This window comes from Miscanthus floridulus, chromosome 2 (assembly GCF_019320115.1).
Source record: "Miscanthus floridulus cultivar M001 chromosome 2, ASM1932011v1, whole genome shotgun sequence".
NCBI classification, from domain to species: Eukaryota; Viridiplantae; Streptophyta; class Magnoliopsida; order Poales; family Poaceae; genus Miscanthus; species Miscanthus floridulus.
Genome location: NC_089581.1, coordinates 159,756,667 through 159,781,683, shown reverse-complemented (window position 1 = coordinate 159,781,683; position 25,017 = coordinate 159,756,667). Strand labels below are relative to the sequence as shown.

Below are 25,017 nucleotides of genomic sequence, written 5' to 3'. Positions count from 1 at the left end.
GTGCGATAATGAGAATGTATCCTCGTTTGTGGATGTAAACAGAAAATGAAAGAGAGCTCATAATGCGTCGTCGAAATTATGACACTATCGTTTAGGCCATATTTCGAGGAAAAGAATAGAAAGACTAGTTAAGAATGATATTCTTCCTCTATTAGAGTTCTTAAATTTAGAACAATGCAGAGAATGCATAAAAGGAAAGTATGTAAAGAAAATTAAGAAATATATCAAACGAAGCGTAGAAATTTTACAGATTATTCACACAGACATCTGTGGTCCGTTTCCTGTAAAGACTGTGGATGGTTATGATTTGTTCATAACATTCACAAATGATCACTCCCATTATGGCTACATTTATCCAATCAAAGAAAGAACAAAAGCATTGGATAAAATTAAGATATTTAAGGCAGAAGTTGAAAGCTAACACAATTTAAAGATTAAGATAGTCACGTCCGATCATGGGGAGTACTACGGTCGGCATACCTCATATGACCAAGTTCTTGGACCTTTTGCAAGGTTCTTACAGGAGAATGGCATAGTAGCCCAGTATTCTATGTCGGGCGAACCTCAGCGGAATGGAGTAGCCGAAAGACGCAATCGTACCCTGATGGATATGGTGCATGGTATGTTAAGTTACTCTACCTTATCGTTGAGCCTGTGGATGGTGGCGTTAAAAACCACCATTCATATTCTCAATAGAGTACCAAGTAAGTCGGTGCCCAAAACACCGTATGAGTTTTAGACAGGAAGAGTGCCCTCACTAAACCACTTACGTATGTGGGGGAGTCCTACTGAGGCTAAAGTATTTAACCCAAACATTGGGAAGCTAGATCCTAAAATAGTAAGTTTCTATTTCATTGGCTACTCAGAAAAGTCAAAAGGTTTTCGTTTCTACTGTCTAGAGAGACATAGAAAGTTTATAGAAATGAAACATGCTGTCTTCCTAGAGGATAAAATAATGAGGGGGAGCATGGTAGCTCAAGAAATTGACCTTGAAGAGAAGCGGGTGTATGTGCCCACTCCGATGATTCATGAGTCATTCTTCTCACTACCTGCAATCGATGCACCGATAATGCAATATACTGTGGTGCCAGCTAAAAGGATCAAGATACCCAAGAGAGGAGGGTCAATTGGGCTAATTCTAAAATTCTTTACAATAATTAAACCCTCACTTAACCAAGCCATCTAGGTGATGGCGATTACCAAGAGTAATAAGCACGAACTCTCACTTGACCATGACAAGCCAAATGAGAAGGGTGGATGCACACTTTGCTACTCTTACTTTCACTAATGAGGTCTCTCTCTTGGATTCTCAAATCTCAATCACCTCACTAGGACCTTGCTCTTCTTGGCACTCTCAAGGGTGTTTCTCAGTTATTGGAGTGAGCAAAAGTGATCCCTTGAATGAATAGAGGAAGTATTTATAACCCCTCATTCAAAACGAACCGTTATATGTATCTGCGGGGTGACCGAACACTCCGGTCAGTTCACCCGCCTTTGTGCAGTTTAAGTTGTGACCGAACACTGGCCAGCGTCCGGTCAGCACTGACCGGACGTGTTTGGTCACAAAAACTGCCCTCTGAAACCATACTAATGTTGACTGGACTCTGAAACCCAGTGTCCGGTCACTTTGCTGCTCAGCGTCCGGTCTGTAGCTAGAACCTGATCAGCGTTCGATCAGCACTGACCGGACGTGTCCGATCAGGATTCTCCCTCTCTAGAAGCTTACTGGAGTTGACCGGACTCTGGCACCCAGCGTCTGATCACTCACCTCTTAGTGTCCGGTCACATCCAGATGACTTCACCTTGATCAAATGAACCTACTGGACTCTGCGCCAGCGTTCGGTCACACCGAAACCAGCGTTCGGTCAACATTTGACCCTCCATTCACTTCCAACTTGCAATCATAAGTGAATGAAGTTTGCTCCAATTGATCTAAAGGATTTTTAGGAGCTACCTAGTGCTAGATTTAACAAGTGTCCACCACACCTAACCCACTAGACTCACCTAGGTCAAGCTACCCATCCATACCCCCCTTAATAGTACGGCTAAAGGAAAAACAAAGTCCTAACCTACTCTAAGTGTCTCTTCAACACCAAACGATACTTAGAACTAGTCCATCCTTAACCTTATCGTCCATCCTTTAAAAACCAAAATGATTTCCATCATAGGGGCATCACAACCATGATTGTCCAATCAATTGCCATTAGCATGACCTAACTTAATTGCATTTACAAAACACATGTTAGTCATAATAATCACGTATTGTCATTAATCACCAAAACCTAACTAGGGGCCTAGATGCTTTCAATCTTCCCCTTTTTGGTGATTGATGACAATACCACCTCGAGTATGTAAAAGAGATGAGGTTATCAACATGCTTGGTTCATATAAGCTTTTGACAATAAGAACGAAATAGATAGGCAAGCTTATATAACCTAAGCCAACATGATGTACTCAATAGATATGAAATAAGCATGAGTACAAGTAATAAAACTTATTTGTATCGGAGTTAAACACAGAAGCAAAGCAAATGAGCATAACACAAGTGATATGATATATAAATAATTCAAAATAGAGAGCACATATGTCACATATCACATGAATATCACGATTACATAGATATCACTATTACATAAATATAGTTCGATGTATGAAAGTAAACACATGAATGCATAATAGTGTATCACACATAAAAATCAAATATAATAGATAGACTCCCCTTAAATGTATCGCTCCCCTAAATCTAACATACTCGATCCCTCTCCTCCTTTGGCGTCAAACACCAAAACCTAAGGGTCGGTCGGCGGGGCTATAGCGGACGAGTCGGGCGCTGAGGTGCGAGGAGCGAGCTAGAACTGTGTGCCATCATCATATGATCCTAAGCTCTAAGCTGTATGACCCTCTATAGGTGGAAGCGATGCTGAAGCGATCTAGGTCGGATTAGGGACTAGTGTGGCCTATGACTCTATAGGTATAACTATAGCGGCTCTGATGATGTAACTGAAGAAGGGAGCGCCTCTATAGTCCCAGTAATAGGTGCAACTGTGGAAGGACTAGGGACATATAGATATAGTAGAGTAGGCTGCCCTGTCAACTGACTAAAGGTCACACCAAGGCTCCTAGAGACTGAGGTATCTAGCACAAGCAGTGAGGAAGTCTGAGCCGGTGTGAAGCCCTGTCTAAAGAGGTGTGAACTACGGGGCTGGCACTGGTGAGGCAAACCACTGGGACACCTGCTCTATAGGTGAAGGAAACTGTGTCACTGGCGGTCCTTGACTCTGAAGCCCACTAGGCTATAAAGCTAGAGTCATAGAAGTAGTGGCAGGCTAGCCAATCTAGGGTGAAGGCTAGTGGTGGTGGAGCCCCAATAGCAGTAACTATATGCTGCATAAATCTGAGTAACTGCTGCTGCATAAGGAGCTGCTGCTGATGCATGGCCTACTGCTACTGCTGTATAGCCTGTTGCTGCTGTTGGATCACCTGCTGCCATCACTAAAACTCATCTTGTCTGGCCTAGAACTATGCAAATATAGCAGCGGTCTTCTGAGCCTAGCGAGCCTGATCCTGTCTCATCCGCTCAAGTATAGCAAGTAGAGCGGGGTCTGTCTGTGGTATAGGTTAAAAGCTCTAGTTTAGTTTTGGTGAATTGATGAAACCCTAAGTGCCTCATCACCTGGACCACCTTCGATGTTCTTGACACGTGCCATCTAGAATGATCTGCTGCCTCGGACAAGAAACAACTATCACTAACACTTCCAAGGCTTGGCCTCGATCTATACTCGCGAGCTTGGCCCCGAGTTGACTGACAACTACCAATGAGACCTCAACAACACCGACTTGATGCACGATGTAATAGACATGATGTATATGAATAATTTAAATATACATCTAAAGATACGAAACCCTAAGAAGCAAGCATTAGGTACGAAATTGAATCGAGGGCTTGCTACCTGATGAACTGGTGAATCGATGAGAAGAGGAATGAATCAGGGAACCACCAGATAAACGCCTAGGGTTAGGGTTCCGGCGAGACAATGCGGCGCGTCGATTTGGGCTGGTTGCTGGCACGATAGTGGATTGGGCGTGGAAATGCAGCTGATGGCGGCACAATGATGGCACGGTGAGGCAATGGCGCTAGGGCATAGGCACTTGCTAGTGAGGTGAGGCATAGTGGCGTTGGTGCAGGGCATGATGCGGGCGCGGAGGTGCGGCGGCATGGGAGTAGCGCGGGTGTGGTGGTGTGACGGCGTGGGAGCAGCGCGGGAGAAGATGGCACGGCCATGCAGCTAGGGCATAGGAGCGTGGCGTGGTGGTGGCGTGGCGGCGATGTCAGCGTGGACGTGGGTTAGGTCAGGCGGCGCATACGGCGGTTGGCTTATATGGTGGCCCCCCAAACGGAATTGAAAAGGAAACATAGAAGAATCCGGATCCCGCATGGTTACTACTAACTAGACGCTCTAGTGGCAACGACCGGACGTTGCCACCCAGAGTCTGGTCGACTCTAGAGAGGTCCAAATCCCCTGGAGTCACGACCGGACGCGTCCGATCACCATCGACCATGACCGGACACAGCCAGAGTCCGGTCGATCCTGTCTTCGTCTTCTTCGCTTGACCGGACGCAGGATCACCTTCTGACTGGACGTAGGGACAACATTGTTCCAGCGTCCGGTCACTCTTTCACAGCAAAGGTTCACCTCCTGTGAATTGACCAGACATAGGAGAGCAGAGTCCAGCATCCGGTCACTCCTTTTCAGCAATTCTTCAAAGTCCTTCGAGCCGCCTGTTTCCAATCGAGTCCTAACTTCAATAAGATCCAAATAAACACCAATTGGGACTGATGTGAGTGACCTCTCTCAAACCCTCAAAATTTTCAAAAATATTTTGCTTTAGGCTATAATTCTTTTTAAGAGAATAGGCAATAAAATGGTGATTGAAGAGAAACGACAAAACAACATTCATGTATATGCAATGCAATACTTGAAAATAATTCTAGTTGCTTGTTAAGTTTGATCCAAGGTTAAGCTTCTTCACATGCCTTTCGGCGGTTATCTTAACCATGTTAGACTATCCCTAAGTGCATTACCACAAAGTAAACATGTTGTATATTACAATGCAATACAAGGGACAACACAAGCTCATTTTCTAGTGAAGTTGTTAAAATCAAGCACATTGAGCTCATTCCTCAACCTACAAAATATTGCCTCATCTAGCGGTTTAGTGAAGATATCCGTCAATTGATCCTCGGTCCTTATACCTTCTAGTGAAATATCATTCTTAGCAACATGATCTCTAAGAAAGTGATGGCGAATATCTATGTGCTTGGTGCGAGATTGTTAAACCAAATTATTAGCAAGTTTTACCGCACTCTCATTTGTCACACAAAAGTGGTACCTTTTCTAGAACTACACCATAGTTTAGCAAAGTTTGCTTCATGTAAAGTATTTATGCACAACAAGCACTCGCGGCAATGTATTCTGCTTCAGCGATGGATAAAGCCATACTATTTTGCTTCTTGAAGGACCAAGACACAAGTGATCTATCAAGCAAATGGCACCCTTTGGATGTGCTTTTTCTATCCACTTTGCAACCGGCAAAATCCGAATAAGAATAGCCAACTAATTCAAATATAGCTTATTTGGGATACCAAAGGCCAATGCTTGGTGTGTGCTTAAGATACCTAAGGATTCTTTTTACAGCAATCAAATGACTTTTCTTAGGATTAACTTAAAATCTAGCACATATACACACACTAAACATGATGTTGGGTCTAGATGTGGTTAAATATAACAAGCTACCAATCATAGAGCGGCAAAGAGTTTGATCAATCGTGTTACCTTCCTCATCTAGGTCGAGATATCCATTAGTTGGTATTGGTGTCTTGATTGGCTTACATTCATCTATTTTGAATATCTTGAGAATATCATTAGTATATTTCTCTTGAGAGATGAAAATCCCTTCTCTCATTTGCTTGCCTTGAAAAACCAAAAAAGAATGTATGCTCCCACATCTCGAACTCCTTCGATATCAACTCACCAAACTCTTTGCAAGAATCTTCATTTGATGATCCAAAGATGATATCATCAACATACACTTGACAAATGAAGATATATCCATCAAGCTTCTTGGTGAATAGTGTAGTGTCGACCTTCTCAATGGTGAAGCCCTTCTCAATGAGGAAGTCCCGAAGACACTCATACCAAGCTCTTGGGGCTTGCTTAAGCCCATATAGCGCCTTGGACAACCTATAAATATTATTAGGATATCTAGGGTCTTCAAACACGGGAGGTTGATCAATATAGACTAGTTCATTTATAAAACCATTTAAAAATGCACTTTTCACATCCATTTGATATAGTTTAATTTCATGATGTGATGCATATGCAAGGAAGATACGAATGGCATCTAGTCTTGTAACCGGTGCAAAGGTCTCTCCAAAATCCAACTCTTCGACTTGAGAGAACCCTTTTGCAACTAGTCTTGCCTTGTTTCTCACAACAATGCCTTGATCATCTTGCTTGTTGTGGAATACTCACTTTGTTTCAATGACTCTTGCACCTTGTGGTCGCTCTTCAAGAGTCCAAACTTCATTGTGGGTGAAGTTGTTCAACTCTTCATGCATGGCATTTATCTAATCTAGATCTTGAAGAGCTTCTTCTATCTTAGTAGGCTCAAAGCAAGAGACAAAAGAGTGATGTTTAATAAACAAAGCAAGCTTTTGAGAGCGAGTCATTACTTCCTTTGATGGACTTCCTATGATGAGATCTTATGGATGAGTTTGTAGTAGAGGTAAATTTCTTCTATCAACCATTTGAGGGGGAGGTTGTGGAGCATCAACATCTTATGCTTGTACCACCATTTGCTCATGGGAGACATGAGTGTTTTCATTTTCTACTCTCCCATCTTTATCACCATCTTATGGCATATTTGATGAAGAAGATAGATTGATCACTTGTACATCATCTTCATTATCATTAGGCTTGATGTCTTCAACCAGAATATTTTTCATGGCTTCCCTTAATGGTTCATCATCTACATCATCAAGATTCTTATGTGCTCCTTGGGAGCTGTTAGATTCATGAAATTCCACATCATATGTTTCTTCAACCAAGCCGGTGGCATGATTAAATACTCTATATGCTTTGGACTTTGATGAGTAACCAACAAGAAAACTAATATCACAACATCTTTAAAACTTTCCTATGTGTTGCTGCTTCTTGTAGATGTAGCATTTGCAACCAAACACCATAAAGAAGGAGACGTCCGGCTTCTTCCTATTGAGCAACTCATAAGGTGTCTTGCCAAAACACTTTTGAAGGAATAGGCGGTTGGATGCATAGCATGAAGTATTGATAGCTTTCGCCCATAGAGCTTTGGGAGTGTTGTACTCATCATGCATTGTTCTTGCTTGTGTGATCAATGTCCGGTTCTTTCTCTCAACTACACCATTTTGTTGATGAGTATATGTTGTGAAGACCTCATGCTTGATCCTAACTTCATCACAATAAGCTTCTATATTTGTGTTGTCAAATTCCTTTCTATTATCACTTCTAATCTTCTTGAGCTTCACTTTAAACTTATTTTAAGCTCTCTTAGCAATCTTCTTGAAGCACGATGCAACTTCAGATTTGTCATGAAGAAAGAACATCCATGTGTATCTTGAGTAGTCATCAACAATTATAAGATAATAAAGATTTTCTCTCAAACTTTTGTATGCTGTTGGTGTAAATAAGTCCATGTGAAGGAGCTCTAGCACTCTTGTGGTTGATATAAAAGCTTTTGTAGGATGAGTGTTTGCAGCTTGTTTGCCGACTTGACATGCACTACAAAGCTTGTCCTTTTCGAACTTCACATCCTTCAACCCTGTCACCAAATCATTCTTCATTAGCCTCTTGAGTGAGCTCATCCCAACATGAGCAAGTCTTCTATGCCATAGCCACCCAAGTATTGTTTTGATGAATAGGCAAGTCTTTAAATTAGCATCTTTGGAGGTGAAGTCCACTAGATATAGGTTGTTGTATTTAAATCTCTTGAATATCACTTGATCATCATCTTTCTTGGATACAACCACTTCCTTCTCGGTAAATAGACATTGAAAGCCAAGATCACACAATTGTCCAATGGATAGCAAGTTAAAGCTCAATGAAGTAACATATAGCACATTTGAGATTGAATGATCATTTTATATTACCACTTTACCAATTCTTTAACTTTGCCCCTTGAATTATCTCTAAATGTGATTCTTTCTTGTCCATCTACTTCTTCATCTAGTGACTTCCATCGGTCTTATAGTTCACCTACACATAAGAGATCAAGTTTTAGGAACCCAAACTTGTTGAGGGCCCTTGACTTTCTCAACAAGTGACTTTGCAACCCAAATTTTCTTAGGCCTATTCTTGTTGGGAGGTCCTAAAAACATAACTTTTATTTTTTACTAGAGTCCTTTTTAAGCATGTAATAAGCATTGAAAGTAAAGGGTCTAGCATGCTTGGGCAAGGGTTGTGGTGGTAGAGTTTGACACTCATGGGCAAAGTGACCTTCTTGTCCATACTCAAAACACATCTTTGGCTTTGGCTTTGACTTGTATTGTTGTTGTTGAGCTTGAGCCTTCTTCTCTTAGTTTGCCAAATACCCAATGCCACTTCTATCCATCTTCATGATGGTGTTCATTAGTAGCTCACTTTGAAGATGCTTGTCTCTTGTAAACTTGCTCAATCTAATCTTGAGATGCTCTTTCTTCAACTTGAGCTTCTTGTTTTCTTCCATGAGTACATCATTATTTTTCTCTTCCTTGAGTTTCTTGTTCTCTTCTTTGAGCTTCTCATTCTCAAGAATCAAATCACCATCATGATCAAAAGTTTCTAGCACTATAGTGTTGGTGGTTTTGAGCTCTTCAAGATCTTTCTTGAGCTTTTTATTATCATGCTTGAGCTTGACATACTCATCATAGTTGTTGGTTTCAACCACTTGCTTGCCTTTTCTACTAGATCCTTGCTTAATGCTCTCAACAATTAAAGCATCACATGATGTAGCTATATCAATCTTAACAACATCGTTAGTAGCATCATGTGGCTCATTGGATAAAATTCTTGAACAATAACGAGATTATCATAATTTATTTTGAGAGTTGTATATTCTTCTTTTAGCATATTGTGGCTAGTGATGAGTTCTTTATGCATCCCCTCAAGTTTATCATGTTTATCTCTAAGTTCTTTCTTAGAAGATTTGAGCTCCTTGAGTTTGAATGGCATAGCTTCATTTGCTTCTCTAAGCTCAACACTAGCCATTTTGGCTATATCATATTTGGATAAAAGAGAATCATTCTTAGCTTCTAGCTTGTCATTCTTAGCTCTAGTCTTTCTAATGATCTTAGTGTATTGATTTAGCAATTTAACAAGATCATCATATGAAGGTGATTCATATTCATCATCATCACTATCACTATCATCATTGTTAGCATGATCATCACCACTACTATCATCATCATTTGATATCTTTTGTTCACCCTTGCTTATAAGGCATAGGTATGTAGAGGATGATATCAGTGAAGATGATGAAGAGTCAATCACAATTGCGGCCACCTTCTCATTATTACTATCATCATCGAATGAGCAACTTGATGAATCAATATCCGTGAGCCAATCACCGACGATGTATGCCTTTCTATTTTTCTTCTTCTTGTGGAAGTCCTTCTTACCATCTTTCTTCTTGTATGACTTGTTCTTCTTCTTTTCATCTTTCATCACTTGAGTCATCTTTCTTGCCCTTGTTCTTATTCTTGTACTTGTCTTTCTTGGGTTTGTGCATTGATGTGCTAGATGATCAAGTTCTCCATAATTGTATCAATCCATCTCAGAGATTGGCTTCCTTCTAGAGCTAGTGAAGAACTTCTTTTTCTTACCATCGAACTTGATGTCACTCTTGTTGAGCTTCTTTAGTATCTTGGTGGTTCTTCTCACCATAGAGAGCAAGACTTGTCATCATCAACTTCATCATCACTTGAGCTCTCATACTTCAATTCTTGCTTTGCCCTTCTCTTGGCTAGCTTGAATGCTAAGTCTTTGTCTTTCTTCTTGGTAGAGTATGAGTCATCTTATGGTGTGATGTGCATGTACACTCTCATGAGTCATTGATCTTTCCCAAGATTTGAGTCAGTGTAGCTGGTAGAAAGATCACCTTGATGAAGCACGATCATAACATGCCCATATTTATCAATGGAGAGGACACTCAAATTTTTTCTCACAACATCGGAATGGTTGCATTTGAGTAAGTCCAAGCCTATTGACTTCCTCTATAAGAACATTCAAGCATGAGTACATTTTATTAGCACTCTCTTTAGGAAGTATCTCAAAAGAATTAAGCTTTTTCATAATAAGATGATAGCGTTCCTCATGCTCACTCTTAGTTCCCTCATGGAGCGCACAAATATCCGACCATAGTGCATGGGCGTCCTTGTGGTTCCTCACCTGATTAAACACATCTTTACAAAGACCTCTAAAGATGGTATTTTGAGCCTTTGCATTCCATTTCTCATAGTTCACTTCATCACCTTGAAGGTGCGTGGGATCCTGAGGTTTTGGAAATCCTTGTGAGACGGCTCTAAGTATTCCAACATCTAGAGCTTCTAAATACGCCTCCATGTGGATTTTCCAATAAGAAAAATCATCTCCCTCAAAGATAGGAGGAGGTCCATCCCCGTGAGACATCTTTTTCTAGATGATTAAGTCTAAATACGTGAGCATGAGGCTCTGATACTAATTGAAAGGATCAAGATGCCCAAGAGGGGGGGGGTGAATTGGGCTAATTCTAAAATTCTTTGCAATAATTAAACTCTATGGTTAGCCCACTTCACCCCTTGTGCCTATAAAGTGTTTCTATTGTTCTAACGCACAAAAGTTTAGCAATCTATGTTCCAATCCTACTCTAGCATGATAATTCTATGAATGTAAAGACAAGAATTGAATTGCTCAAAGTAAATGCTTAAAGTAAAGAAAGAAGGAGGAACACGGCGATGTTTTGCCGAGGTATCGGAGAGTCACCACTCCCCACTAGTCCTCGTTAGAGCACCTGTGCAAGGGTGTAGCTCCTCCTTGATCCGCATGAGGATCAAGTGCTCTTTATGGGTTGATTCTTCGACACTCCGTCATGGTGAATCACCCACAACCGCTCACAACTTGAGTTGGGTCATCCACAAGCTCCATCGGATGATCATCAAGCTCTCAATCACCACCAAGCCGTCTAGGGGATGGCGATCACCAAGAGTAACAAGCACGAACTCTCACTTGACCATGATAAGCCTAATGAGAATGGTGGATGCACACTTTGCTACTCTTGCTTTCACTAATGAGGTCTCTCTCTTGGATTCTCAAATCTCAATCACCTCACTAGGACCTTGCTCTTTTTGGCACTCTTAAGGGTGTTTCTCAGCTGTTGGAATGAGCAAAAGTGATCCCTTAAGTGAATAGAGGAAGTATTTATAACCCCTCATTCAAAACGAACTGTTATGTGCCTCTGCGGGGTGACCGGATGCTCCGATCAGTTCACCCACCTCTGTGCAGTTTAAGTTATGACCGGACACTGGCCAGTATCCGGTCAGCACTGACCGGACGCGTCCGGTCATAAAAACTGCCCTCTGGAACCTTACTGATGTTGACCGAACTCTCGAACCCAGTGTCCGATCACTTTGCTGCTCAGCGTCCGGTCAGTAGCCGGAACCTGATCAGCGTCCGATCAGCACTGACTGGACATGTTCGATTAGGATTCTCCCTCTCTGGAACCTTACTGGAGTTGACCAGACTCTGGCATCCAGCGTCCGGTCACTCAACTCTCAGCGTCCGGTCACATCTAGACGACTTCACCTTGATCAAATAAACTAACCAGACTCTGTGCCAGCGTTTGGTCACATCGGAACCAGCATCCGGTCAACATTTGACCCTCCATTCACTTCCAACTCACAATCATAAGTGAATAAAGTTTGCTTCAATTGATCTAAGGGCTTTTTAGGAGCTACCTAGTGCTAGATTTAATAAGTGTGCATCACACCTAACCCACTAGACTTACCTAGGTCAAGCTACTCGTCCATACCCCCTTAATCATACGACCAAAGGAAAAACAAAGTTATAAACTACTCTAAGTGTCTCTTCAACACCAAACGACACTTAGAACTAGTCCATCCTTAACCTTATCGTCCATCATTTGAAAACCAAAATGATTTCCATCGTAGGGGCATGACAACCATGATTGCCCAATCAATTACTATTACCATGACCTAACTTAATTGCATCTGCAAAACACACGTTAGTCATAGTAATCATGTATTGTCATTAATCACCGAAACCCAACTAGGGGCCTAGATGCTTTCACCAGCACCTGTTGTTATTCTGCCTGTGGCAACAATAAATGACGATGAGGAACCTTTTCTTTAGGATCCTATAGAACCTATTGCCACACATGAGGGGGGGGCAACAACAGCCTCAAACAGAAGATGTGCCAAATGTGTAGGCCCCTAGAAGGTCTCAAAGAGTTAGAAAATCAGCTATTTCAGCTGACTATGAAGTATACAACACTGAGAAATTTCAAATGGAGGATGATCCCACCTCATTTGAAGAAGCCATGAGAAGTGATCATTCATCAAAGTGGCTTGAGGCCATGGAATATGAAATGAAATCTATGAATGCCAATAAAGTTTGGGACTTGAAAATAATTCTTAAAGGAGCCAAAACTGTAGGCTGTAAAATGGGTCTACAAAATAAAACTTGACTCTCAAGAGAATATAGAGAGATATAAAGCACGACTTGTGGCAAAAGGCTTTACGCAAAGAGAAAGCATTGATTACAATGAGACCTTTTCTCCAGTCTCATGTAAGGATTCCTTTAGAATTATAATGGCATTAGTGGCACATTGTGATTTAGAATTATATCAAATGGATGTAAAGACGACATTTCTCAACGGGGACTTGGAGGAAAATGTTTACATGGCACAACCAAAAGGTTTTGTCATGGAAGAAAAAGAACGAATAGGATATCACCTAAAGAAATCCATTTATGGATTAAAACAAGCTTTAAGACAGTGGTACTTGAAGTTTGATAAGACAATAAGGAATTTTGGGTTTAAAGAGAATATAGAGGACAATTGTGTCTATGTAAAGTTTAAAAATGGAAAGTTTATCTTCCTTATCCTGTATGTGGATGATATCTTACTTACTAGTAGTGATGTCAGTCTACTACTGGAGACAAATAAGTTTTTGTCCTCAAAATTTGATATGAAAGATCTTGATGAAGCTTCGTTTGTTCTGGGGATCAAGATTCACCGAGATAGAAGTAAAGGGGTATTAGGATTGTCACAAAAGGCATACACAGAAAAGATCTTAAAGAAATTCAGTATGCACAAATGTAGTCCCTCATCTGCTCCTATAGTCAAGGGCGACAGATATGGGGTTTTTTAATACCCCAGGAACTAGTATGAGATCGATCAAATGAAAACGGTTCCATATGCTTCAGCTGTCGGAAGCTTACAATATGCTCAAGTATGTACGCGCCCTGACTTGGCATTTGTTATCGAGTTACTTGGCAGATTTCAGAGCAATCCTAGAATAGAACACTAGAAAATGATAAAGAAAGTCTTGCGTTTTTTACAAGGAACGAAAAGCCTCATGATGATATATAGAAGATCAGATTCACTCCATATGGTGGGATATTCTGATTCTGATTATGTGGGAGATGATAGAAAATCCATGTCTGAACATGTATTCACTCTCGTAGGGGGAGCTATTTCATGGAAAAGCTCAAAGCAAACCATCACTACATCATCCACAATGTATGCCAAATTTGTAGCGTGTTATGAGGCAACAGGGCAGGTGAACTGGCTAAAGAAGTTCATACCCGGTTAGATGCCATCTAAAAGCCAAAATTTTTTGTATAGTACCGTCACATCGAATCTTGCGGCACATGTATGGAGTACTAAATGTAGACGAAAAAAACTAATTGCACAGTTGGGTGAGAAATCGCGAGACGAACCTTTCGAACTTAATTAGTCCATAATTAGATACTAATTACCAAATAAAAACGAAAGTGCTACCGTAGCCAAATTCCAAAAAATTTTTGATCAAAACGGGCCTCAAGCATCGAGCTGGTGCTGATTCGGCGGGTCCTCCTGGGACACGCAGCACACCGATGGGATGCTCCAACAACTCCCAGTCAGCAGAGAAAGGCTGGCCGAGTCATACGGAACCACAGCACTACCGAGAGCATCAGATGCCCCGACGACGCGAAACAATACCCGCTAGATACAGAGCGCTACCGGCAGTAGTACGATGAAGCGCGGCGAGCGTCAACGGATGGCACGCGCGCGGCGAGAACGGCTTGCTTGCGAGTCGCGACACAACTGGCGCGCGGCGGTTGGGCGGCTCTTGGCTGGTGGCGTTGCATTGCGACGCCGGCAGGCTCATGCCGTGAGTCCGTGACGACGCGGCCACCAGTGACCAGCCCAGGCCTTGAATGCAGGTTCGAATTTTTCTTCTCGCCAACGCCAAGCAGCCGGGGCCGCCTTTTGCTGTGTGCTCTGGCGGGCCGTTGTCGGACGTGTTCCACAAGGTGGTTACACGGGCGGGTGCCATGCTGCCTGGGACTGCAAAACTGACGACGGCCTTATCGTACCTAACCTTACCGGCATAGTAGGCCGTAGTGCATTGCGTCAGTGCTGCACTTCCACTCACCACGGACAAAATCATCACACGCCTATACCTATCTCAATTCTCACGGCCGGGCAAGAGATATGTTATGAAATTCGAGCTTTTTTTGCTGCCGATCGATTGCTTCTGCGTCGGCACTCCACTCAGACCGGCACGCCTCGCCGTTTCTCTTTCTGCCGACTCCCGTCGCGTGGGGTCGTTTCTTTCTCTCCCGCCCGCGAGACTGCGAGACTCCAGCAAGAAGCGGTGGTTGATCTTGTCCGAAATCACATGCGACTTGGCCTTTCTCCCCCCCTTTTCTCCCGTGCACCGGTCTACACTCTACACGACTACACGGACGGGTGGATAGGTTAGGGATTTGCGGTCACTACTCACACTAGTCACGAGATGCGTCGAAGCACCGCCCGGTCCACAGTGCATAGACGAACTCTCTTCGGCTCTTCTTCGATGTCTCGGTCAAACGCTAGAGCGCCGTGCGCGTCGTCGACTCACTGTTCCAACGGGGAGCGTCCGATTCCAACAACACGGCGACCAGTCGGCAAAACAGCCGAAACCGTGAGAGACGCCGCCGCGCCGCTTTGAACCGCGGACGCGCTAGGCGGGGAGGACCCCACATCCACAGCTGCGCGGGGCCCACCCTTCGAAACAAAAATAAGGCCTTGTTTAATTTTAAAAAGTTTTTCTAAAAAATGCTATAGTAGCTATTACATCGAATCTTACTATACGTACATGATCCTATTTGGCATGGCTTCTCCAGCGGCTTTAGTAGCCGTTTAGAGCTGTTTTCTGTCAAACGGGGTAAAATAAAACGGCACTATCGATGAAGCCCTGAAAACGTGCTCTCACGTAGCTTTAGGGTGGGAAGGAGCAAAAAAAAAAAATGGCTTCTCCTGGCTTCACTCATCCTATATGGCGTTATGTGAGATCATATATTTTAAGGAACTCTATATGTTGAGCTGTTTTGCCAAATAATTTATCAAAACGGCCGTATCTCCACCGATAGAGCTGTTCATGGAGCTGAAGCCCCCAAAAACGGCTTCCTTGGTGAAGTGGAGCCGTGCCAAACGGAACAAATATAGACGAAAAAAATTAATTGCACAATTTGGTTGGAAATCACGAGACGAACATTTTGAGCCTAATTAATCCATGATTGAATACTAATTACTAAATAAAAATAAAAATACTACGATAATCAAATTTCCAAATTTCGTCCGACTAAACGAACCCTAATATAAAACACAAGACAAGCGAGGGGAAAAATAAACAAATAAATCCAATCAAATCAAATCCCATTTCATTTCCTGGTCACGTCAGTCCTGGCCTTGCCACCCCATTTCCGCGTGGCGTGGGGTGCTGCGGCGTGCAGAAGTCAACCGAGCGCAGCGCCCGCCGCCCCACTCCCTTCCCCTCGCCTTCCACGCCGGCCAAAAAAGAGCGACCGAAATCCGGCCGCGCTCGCCCCGGATCCAGCGACGATGTTCGGCGACTCCGACGGATCCAAGGACGCCAGCGCCGCCGCGCCCGGGTCCAACCCGCCGGAGCCGCCCTTCCCCAACCGGGAGCTCACGCTCAGCAGCTACCTCTGCGACAAGGCGCCGCCCGCCTCGGCGGCGGGGCCATCCTCGCCGCCCAACCCCGAGGCGGCTGCTTCCCCGGCCGACGATGCCGCGGCCAACGCCAAGCTGTGCGTCGAGCGGGATTTCCTCCACCTCTCCGCGCCCAAGCGCGGGGATCCGCCGGGCGACGACTCGTCCGTGGTCGGGGCTAAGAAGCCCCGCCTAGACTCGCTCCAGCTCTCGCTCTCCCTCTCCAACGACGCGCCCGCGCCGCCGCCGCCGGCCTCCCAGCAGCCGTCCTCCTCCCTGCCTCCGTCGCAGCTCGCGTCACTCCTCCCGGTCGATGGCGATCTGCGGGGCGGGGGGAGCGCCGCGACCGCAGCCGCCGCGGTGCCTGCAGCCGCGCCTGTCGCGCCGCCCCCCAGGCGGACCTACAGCGCCAACACGGGGCGCACCCGGAGCATCAACTCCGACGACATGTCCTATTCCTACTCGGTGTTCTCGCACAACCCGAGCTGCTCCCTCACGCACAACTCCACCGACATCTACGCCGCCGGGGAGGGCACCAACGGCTCCGTCCACAGCCGGTTCAACTTCCGCCCCATGGGGGACGGCAGCGTCGCCTTCGCCCCGTCGCAGCTCAAGGAGGGCACCTCGTCCTTCTTACCCACGGAGCTTCCCGCCAGGATGGTACCGCCAGCAGCGGCACTCAGCTCTGGCGGCAGCTTTGACGGCAGCCGCGGAGGTATGCACTCGTCACGCCCTGAGAGGATCTTGCGGGACATCGTGTCGGACCCTGTGCCTGCCATGGCTCAGGTCCTGCAGGATTTTCCCAGTGAAATCCTGGAGGTGCTGCGGGAGACTGTGCGGAGCATGATTGATGCTCCGGAGAAGAGGGACGAGCTGTCAAGCCTGCAGCGGAAGCTGGACCGTCGCTCGGACCTGACTGCCGAGGTATTGGGGCGTGCTAACAAGACTCAGCTGGAGATCCTGGTGGCTATCAAGACTGGTATGGCCACTTTTGTTACTGGTAAGGGCCGAGTTTCGAGCAGCGAGCTTGTGGAGATGTTTCTACTGACACGGTGCCGCAACATGAACTGCAAGAGTGTCGTCCCTGTGGACGACTGTGAGTGTAAGATTTGCTCCACCAAGAAGGGGTTCTGCAGTGCGTGTATGTGCCCGGTGTGCCAGAAGTTTGATTGTGCTGCAAATACATGCAGCTGGGTTGGATGTGATGTCTGCTCCCATTGGTGCCATGCTGCATGCGCGCTAGAGAAGAACTTGATAAGGCCAGGGCCGACACTGAAGGGGGCGATGGGCACAACTGAGATGCAGTTCCAATGCCTCGGCTGCAACCATGCTTCTGAGATGTTTGGGTTTGTTAAGGAGGTGTTCAATTGCTGTGCAGAGAACTGGAGTCCTGAGACGCAGATGAAAGAGCTAGACTTTGTTAGGAAGATATTTGCAGCTAGTGAGGATTTCGAGGGGAAGGGGCTCCATGCCAAGGCAGAAGAGGTCCTCAGCATGCTTGTAAAGAAAATCATTTCCCCTTCTGATGCGACGAAGACCATGCTACAATTCTTTAAATGTGAGATCTCTCTTTCTCCTTTACATTCTAGCATGTCTTATTACAAGCTTGAGTTGTCTAAATGCAGTGCTGCTTGCTTCTACTAGCAAAATAATGTACGAACTTTACATTTTTGAACTTGTTAGTCATAGGTTCTTGATCAACTATATCAGTTACTACCTCTGTCCGGTTAAGAATGCAATTCTGGGTCCTTTTTTGGTTTTCGTTTCCAAAGTTTGACCGAATATATAGGTAAAAATATTAATATTTGTGACACTAAATAAATGTATTATGAAAATATATCTCATGACAAATCTAATGATGCTAATTTTATGTCATAACTATTTATATTTTTTTATATATAATTGGTCAAACTTGAAGGGCGGGCCTGGTGCAAGCGGTAGAGTCTTACCGCCTGTGACCGGAAGGTCCCGGGTTCGAGTCGCGGTCTCCTCGCATTGCACATGCGAGGGTAAGGCTTGCCACTAACACCCTTCCCTAGACCCCGCACAGAGTGGGAGCTCTCTGCACTGGGTACGCCCTTTAATTGGTCAAACTTAACAAACTAAAACATTGCACTGTGCTAGAATTGCATTCTTTTGCGGATGGAGGGAGTAGATGTTAAGTTACCACCAGCGATTTCATGAGCATTTTTTATGGCACTGCAGTCACATTTCTTTATATATTTCCTTCTGCAAGTGTGCTTTGTCAGTCCCATTCATTTAATCAGATGTCATTTGGTTGTCCAGTTACTTATCCTTCTGTGTGGTGCAATTGCTGATACAATTCTTATCTAAAGCTGTGATGTTTAACGCTGTTGTATGGCAACGTTCTTGCTAAAAATATGAATTCTTTCATCTAGAACATCTCTATCATAAGCTGATAAAACATTTGTACTAATGATCTTCTAATTTTCGTTAGTCCAAATACCTTCTCAATCAAAAATACATGGATGAACTAAACCAGGGTTGTTAGGAGCTTGAGGCCCTCTGATTTTCTTTCATGTTGTCATCTTTTATGTTAAGCACATTGTACGATCCTCCCAGATACAACATGCTCTTTTTCTTGAATGGTTGACCACTAGACTTCTAGTTATGTCAACAGTTACATATGTTATTTGTGAAGCAAAGTATACATATTCACTGTGTTCGGCTGGTGCCCTCAACAGTGAATTTTGGATGGTTCTGGATGATTCAATAGTGTTCTGTGAGGGAGAATAAGCTGAAACAAGCTGGAACAAGTTGGGACATGACCAGCCGAACGGGGTTGTTGAAAATAAAAGCTGCCGCTGACTAGCTGTCTCTGTATGTTGTTGTTCAGTCACATTTTGTGATGCATTAGAAACCAGATGCCATTCTATATTAACAATGCAATATACTTGTGCAATTCGTTTCATAGAATTTATCAGATGAGCTAACTCGTTCATTTTGACAGATGGTGTAACAGACTATTCCGTTACTGGTAGCAAGTCAAAAGGAATACTGGCGGCTCAGACGAGTAAATCTACAGATATGCTTCATCTTCAGACCCCAACCATCACTCCACCAAAATCCTCATTCAACTTCAAGCCCAGCACCTCCATTCTTGATTCACAGATGGATGTGCTCAAGGCCAGCCCAAAACCACTCTCTATAGAACCCCATTTCAGCTCCAGCTCAAAGGACGAAGACTCCTCCAGCCTTGAGACCATTGTGAAGTGCAAGGAAGCTGAGGCAAAACTGTTCCAGAAACTGGCCGATGATGCCAGGAAGGAGGTAGACAGCTACCGGCAGATCGTGCGCGCCAAGACCCAGAAGCTAGAGGAGGAGTACGCCACGAAGGTGGCAAAGCTGTGCTTCCAGGAGACGGAGGAGAAGAGGAGGAAGAAAGTCGAAGAGCTGAAGATGCTCGAGAACTCGCACTACGACTACCACAAGATGAAGCTGCGGATGCAGACCGAAATCCAGGGCCTGCTCGAGCGGATGGAAGACACAAAGAAGATGTGGGTATAGGCTCCAGCTAACAGTTGTATGTTGCTGCTGCTGAATTATTTTCGGGTACAGAGTCCAGCTAACAACTGTCTGCTGCTATTGCTGAATACCTGAGATTTGGTGTTGTTCATTAGGAGAGATTGTCCATTTGTTGTATTTCTTCACCATCTTGTGTTATAATCTATACCTGCTGTTGTAACTTGTAAGTGGATGCCTAGCCTTGCGCTTGCTGATATAACTTGCCAGCATTCAGTTAGTGGTTTGCCAGTTTGTGCTGCTATATCATTGCAGATTTTTTTTTTCCAGATATGCAGATTGGAGTTGTTAGTTGTTGGGCCACGACTCCGACGTGTTGCCCCGGTGCTGTAGTAGTTGGCATCCCCATGAGAATGTCCCCGCGCCCTGCTCGTCGTCATCGGTCTTGACGAATGCAATAGATTGACACGATGTATTATATCGCCGCGCCGGATCAGTCGACAGTCGTCCCTACTGTAGTATACTCCCTAAGCTACAAACATACTGACCGTTCCATTTCAGGATAAGACTAAACCAGAGAATGGTCCCGTGATAGACAGACTACTCCACTGCAGTCTGCAGTGTAGGCAGCCTGTGGGGCGCGTACAAAAACCGGACAAAGAAACCTTATCAGTCAATTGCCACTAGTGGATTGGAATCCCTCGAAGATTTGCCTCTTCAGGGCCCTGTTTGGATGGGAGTATTTGTAAAGGAATTTTGAAGGAATGGCAATTCTTTGGTTTGGTGATGTCACACGTCGTTTGGAACGTATGAATGCTCCTTCCGGTTTCTCAGGAAGGGCTCCCTTTGCTTCACAAAATACAGGAATCTAAACCTCCACTCTCCATCCATTTTTTTTTTGCTAAAGTCCGAGGCGCACGCAACAATGTGTGTGAGAGAGAAAGCAGCTTTGGGGAAAGGACAAAGACTGCATAGGAGATAACGATGGGAGTAATGATTCAAACAATCCAAACACCTCAAAGTATTAATTCCTGTGTTTTAGAATCCTGTAGTTTTTTACTTCTCGATCTACTCTATTCCTACGGTTTTTTCTATTCCTCCATTTTCCATTCCTTTGTCCCAACAGGCCTCAGTCGGTTCCCTTCCCCCCTTGATCATATCTTTTGTTCACGGGGCCACGGTGGGCCACAGCCATTCCTGCAAGCTGCCGAAACCCTCGAACCTTGAGCACATCGCCGGGGTGACCACCGGAACAGTTGACAGCCAGCACAAGTAGCAACTCCAGCTCGCAAGTTGCAGGGGCAACTTCTGTTGCTGCCGGTTGAGGAATCATATGGGATAGCCAAGCAGAAAAACAAAAAGGGTATTTACTATGTATTTCGCCGCCAAGTTCTCTGTTGGCCTCGGACAAGCACTAACCTCTCGCTCACCGGCTTGCGAACGCCCGGTAGCGATGGCGGCTGTCGCACCGACGCCGGCGGCGTGTCCATTTCTTGCAGCCATGGCGCATTGTGTTTCACAGTTTGAACGCGTACGAACATGCAATACAGCAATAGCATAGCAAGATCATTGAACAAAGAGATATCTCGAGCTCTTGCACATCCAAACCAACTGCTGTACAAAAATTCTTGCACGCACGAAACAATAGGAAGAATCTGGTCAAGCAAGAGACCGATCAGCGTCAGACATGGGCCGATCAGTTCAAAGAGAAAGAAGGGCGACGAAGAAAGAAACAGCCTGACGGATTAACCAGTCTAGTCGACGGATCAGTTCACACTTCACAGCCTGAGCGTCAGATCGGGCTCATCCCGGGCATGCACGGCGACGCCGCCGGCCGAGTTCAGGGCTGCGCTCCCCGCCGGCGCAGCGGCGGCTGCGGCGGTGGCTGGTCTGAAGCTACCGGGCCAGCCGAAGCTCATCTCCTCGTCTGCCACGAGGAATGGCATGGGGCTCAGCAGCCCCCGCGCGGGCCTCCTCAGCTCGGCGGCGGCGCCGTCCTCGTGCCGCTGCTGCTCCGGGTGCGCTGCCGTCGACGCGTGCGCCTGGATGCCGATGGGGTACAGGCCGGAGCCGTACAGCGGCAGGGACGCCACGTCGGCATAGTAGCCGTAGGGACCCGCCGCGTCGAGCCGCAGCGCGCGTCGGGCCAGCGTGCGCTCCCGACGGTGCGCGTTCTGGTGCCCGCCCAGCGCCTGCGAGCTGAAGAACTTGCGCTGGCAGTAGTTGCACGTGAACACGCGCGACGGCTCGCGGGCGGCCACCGCCGCGTCGGCCTGCACGCCGCCGCTGTTACTGTTGCTGTTGCTGTTGTCGGTTGTGCTCGACTCGGCAGCAGCGGCGGCGGCGACGGCGACGGTGAGCGAGAGGTCGAGGCTGACTAGGCCGGAGGAGTTGGACGCCTCCTGGCTGCTGATCTCGGACAGCTCGTCGCACGGTTCTTGGCACATCTCCTTGCTGTTCATCTCTGACTGATGGCGACAATCTTTTCACCCGTCACTTGGTTTCTCTGTCTCACCTGCATGCAGACAACACACCAGCTCATTCTAGTAAGCACTTCTGTGTGAATACCTCTAATAAATATCTAATCACGATTCTTCTGTGAACATGGCAGGTTAGGTAAGGCAGGAACACAGATGCATGGATTCATGATTAAGATATGAAACATGCTTTGTGTTCAAGGGTAGAGAAAGCAACTTTATGAGGTGTGTTCATGCACAAAACTGAGGAGAATGAGAATCCCAGTGGTTTCAGTCGAAGTTGCACTCATTGGTTTGCCTACTAGTGTGCAGATTGGTGATCATCAGTTTATGACTAGCTTCAGATAAACCAATGACAAACTGATTATTTGAAGATGGGGCGTGTCTAGTCAGACAGCCTTGTGGATAAAAAGGATGTTGTCTCAAATGATTATTTTGGCTGAAATTGCTTGCAGCTTAAGTGATCCTCAAGATGGGCCTTGTTTGTCCATATGGACTAGAGGATGTCCATTGAGTAATATTTTGTCATGTGTCAGTAGGGAGACAATTTGTGGTTGCTGAATTACTAAGCTAAACCACCTTTTTAGAGAAAAAAAAATTACTGAGCTAAAGAGTAGGCAGTGCAAATTGGATGCAGATAATAACGTAAAGAGCAAACAAGGGGAAGGGGAATCTTAGCCTATTTCCAGAGTGCTCGATTTTGTGTTCAATAATCATGAGAAGCATCTGATTCATTCATAGGCCTGGATATGCTAGTTTCAAATTCCATGTCTGAAGACAAACATACGAAAAGCATGCCATCTTTTCTGGTCTCAGAATATCTAAAATCGAACCTTATCTAATAGTAAAGTCCAAGAATAGCATATTCAGTAGTTGTCAGAAAAGATGGGAGCTCTGTTGTTCCTATCTAAACCACATTAGTTTAAATTATGTTGTACTTTAGGTTAATTAACCCTCAGAATGCACCACCTAACCTTGCAGTTAAATTTTAGTGTTCTCCAGATAATTCCACTAGTTCATAGTAAAACTGTAAAGGTTGAATAACTATGCCAGATTATTAACAGGAAAGACCTCCACTGGTATTTTCTGCATGTAATCCAAAATTTATTTGATGTAGCTACGAAATTACTAGTTGAAAATTCGAACAAGTTGAAGCACAGTTAACTCTCTTAGACAGAGTGCTGCAACATAATGTCAGCAAATTTATCTTGTTTTGGCTTGACACATTAGCAAAGCATCCGGATCAGAGATTAATCTTATGTCGCCAAGCATAGCATGGATGGAGACAGAAATATCTGGACAAGAAATATATACTATGTTACCTTACTCATCAGCTGCTTCTGGTACCACTAGACCCAAAATAATATCAGGACAAAAAACATGATGGAACTTAGACAAGACTAACATGCAAGCATGTTTTAGCATAGACACTCAACGAACAAAGTGATTTCATATCAGAATTCCACTGCCATGTCTATTAACTCGATGAAGCAATCTTGGGTTTGAACGAATCATGAGAGCAAAATTTTTGGGAGAGCCTAACTAGTCTAAGATCAGAAGGATCAAAACTCTTCAGGACCCAAATTCTACTAGTACCTTACTACCTTGTGGTCCAAGCCACCATGCCCAGAGAGAGAACTAGCTATTCAGAGAACCGAGACGTCGAGAAGGCTACGATGAACACGAACTGCAGGAGCCAAGAACTCAAGAAAAGCTACCAAGAAACAAGAGAATCGCTGGTTACGGCGAAGGCAGAATTACCTCTACCACCCAGAAGCAGAATTCCGTGCACCGCTTCACTCCATCAGAGCCAGGCCTGAAGAAGACGACGATGTCAAGGAACCAGCAGGCTCTGCTCAGGCCATGGCTATGGCTCCTCCTTACCAATTGGCCCTTATGCTCACCGAGGGGGGGGGGGGGGGGGGGGGGGGTGCGCAAAGTGAGGAAGAGGAGAAGTGGTGAAGTGGTGTGGGGTGGTGTTTCAGTTAAAGTGGCACCGCCCGCACCCCCCCCCCCCCCCCCTACTGTAACTGTGGTGTTTGATTATGGAAAACAGCAGAGGTTTGGTAAATTACTGGTAGGGGATGGATGTAGGACAGTGATGCCGTGCTGCTCATCTCATCTCACAAGTCACAAGTGGTGGTAGTACAGCCAAACCTGCAAAGGGAGGGGAGGGGATGTTGTATGTGTGTGTGCCTGCACCGCACTAAAGATGCACCAGGATAGTATTTGTGTGTGTGTAGTTGTGCACAAGTATACATAGGCTTGAGCTTTCCATCTCTTTTGTTGTCTTTGTACCATCACCACCACCATCCAAGAAAAGGGCACAACAGAAAGTGCCCACCGCTTGCAGTAAACAACTGGGGCTGGGGCTGCTGCTCATTCATGGGATGGCACTTGTTTATTCCTTGGGGGAGTTGGATTAAGTGTGCTTCCACTTCCACCCATCTAAAGCACTGAGCTGTGATGCCCCTTCCCATTAGTCTACTAAATGTACTCGGTATATATTTCATTTCAGGGAAAGAAGGGATAGCAGCATGAAAAAGAGAGAGATGAAAGGGATTCAAAGGACGTGTGTGACTTGTGAGAGAGTTGGAGTGGTAGGGGACCAGAGGTAGCGCCATCGCCATGAGATTTTTGTCAGGGGTGACGGGGTGAGTCAGAATTGTGCCCTTTTTCCATTGCGCGTCGCAGCTGTTCTTGCGTAACATGCCCGCAAATGCAATGCAACTCCACGCCCCTCGCTGCGTGCTTGACTACTAGTTGTGGGTGGTGGTGCCCATCA

At 45.1% G+C, this 25,017-nt stretch overlaps 2 protein-coding genes across 2 annotated transcripts; one reads left to right on the top strand and one right to left on the bottom strand.

Moving 5' to 3' along the window:
- The first annotated feature begins 16,028 nt into the window (after positions 1 to 16,028).
- On the top strand, positions 16,029 to 20,035 carry LOC136534847 (protein TITANIA-like). Its single transcript, XM_066527213.1, has 2 exons — positions 16,029 to 17,830; positions 19,244 to 20,035. The coding sequence occupies exons 1-2, from the start codon at positions 16,162 to 16,164 to the stop codon at positions 19,798 to 19,800; spliced, it is 2,226 nt and encodes a 741-aa protein (XP_066383310.1). The 5' UTR covers positions 16,029 to 16,161; the 3' UTR covers positions 19,801 to 20,035.
- A 1,289-nt stretch (positions 20,036 to 21,324) lies between these two features.
- Positions 21,325 to 24,152, bottom strand: LOC136534954 (zinc finger protein 4-like). The gene is made up of 2 exons (XM_066527309.1): positions 23,994 to 24,152; positions 21,325 to 22,270 (listed from the first exon to the last, which is right to left on the bottom strand). The coding sequence occupies exon 2, from the start codon at positions 22,215 to 22,217 to the stop codon at positions 21,534 to 21,536; it is 684 nt and encodes a 227-aa protein (XP_066383406.1). The 5' UTR covers positions 22,218 to 22,270; positions 23,994 to 24,152; the 3' UTR covers positions 21,325 to 21,533.
- Positions 24,153 to 25,017: the final 865 nt, after the last annotated feature.

Excerpts from the sequence above, each read along its gene's own strand:
- LOC136534847 (XM_066527213.1), top strand. The coding sequence starts at position 16,162 with ATGTTCGGCGACTCCGACGGATCCAAGGACGCCAGCGCCGCCGCGCCC. Across the intron at positions 17,831-19,243 it reads CATGCTACAATTCTTTAAAT|ATGGTGTAACAGACTATTCC; the intron begins GTGAGATCTCTC and ends TCATTTTGACAG.
- LOC136534954 (XM_066527309.1), bottom strand. The coding sequence starts at position 22,217 with ATGAACAGCAAGGAGATGTGCCAAGAACCGTGCGACGAGCTGTCCGAG.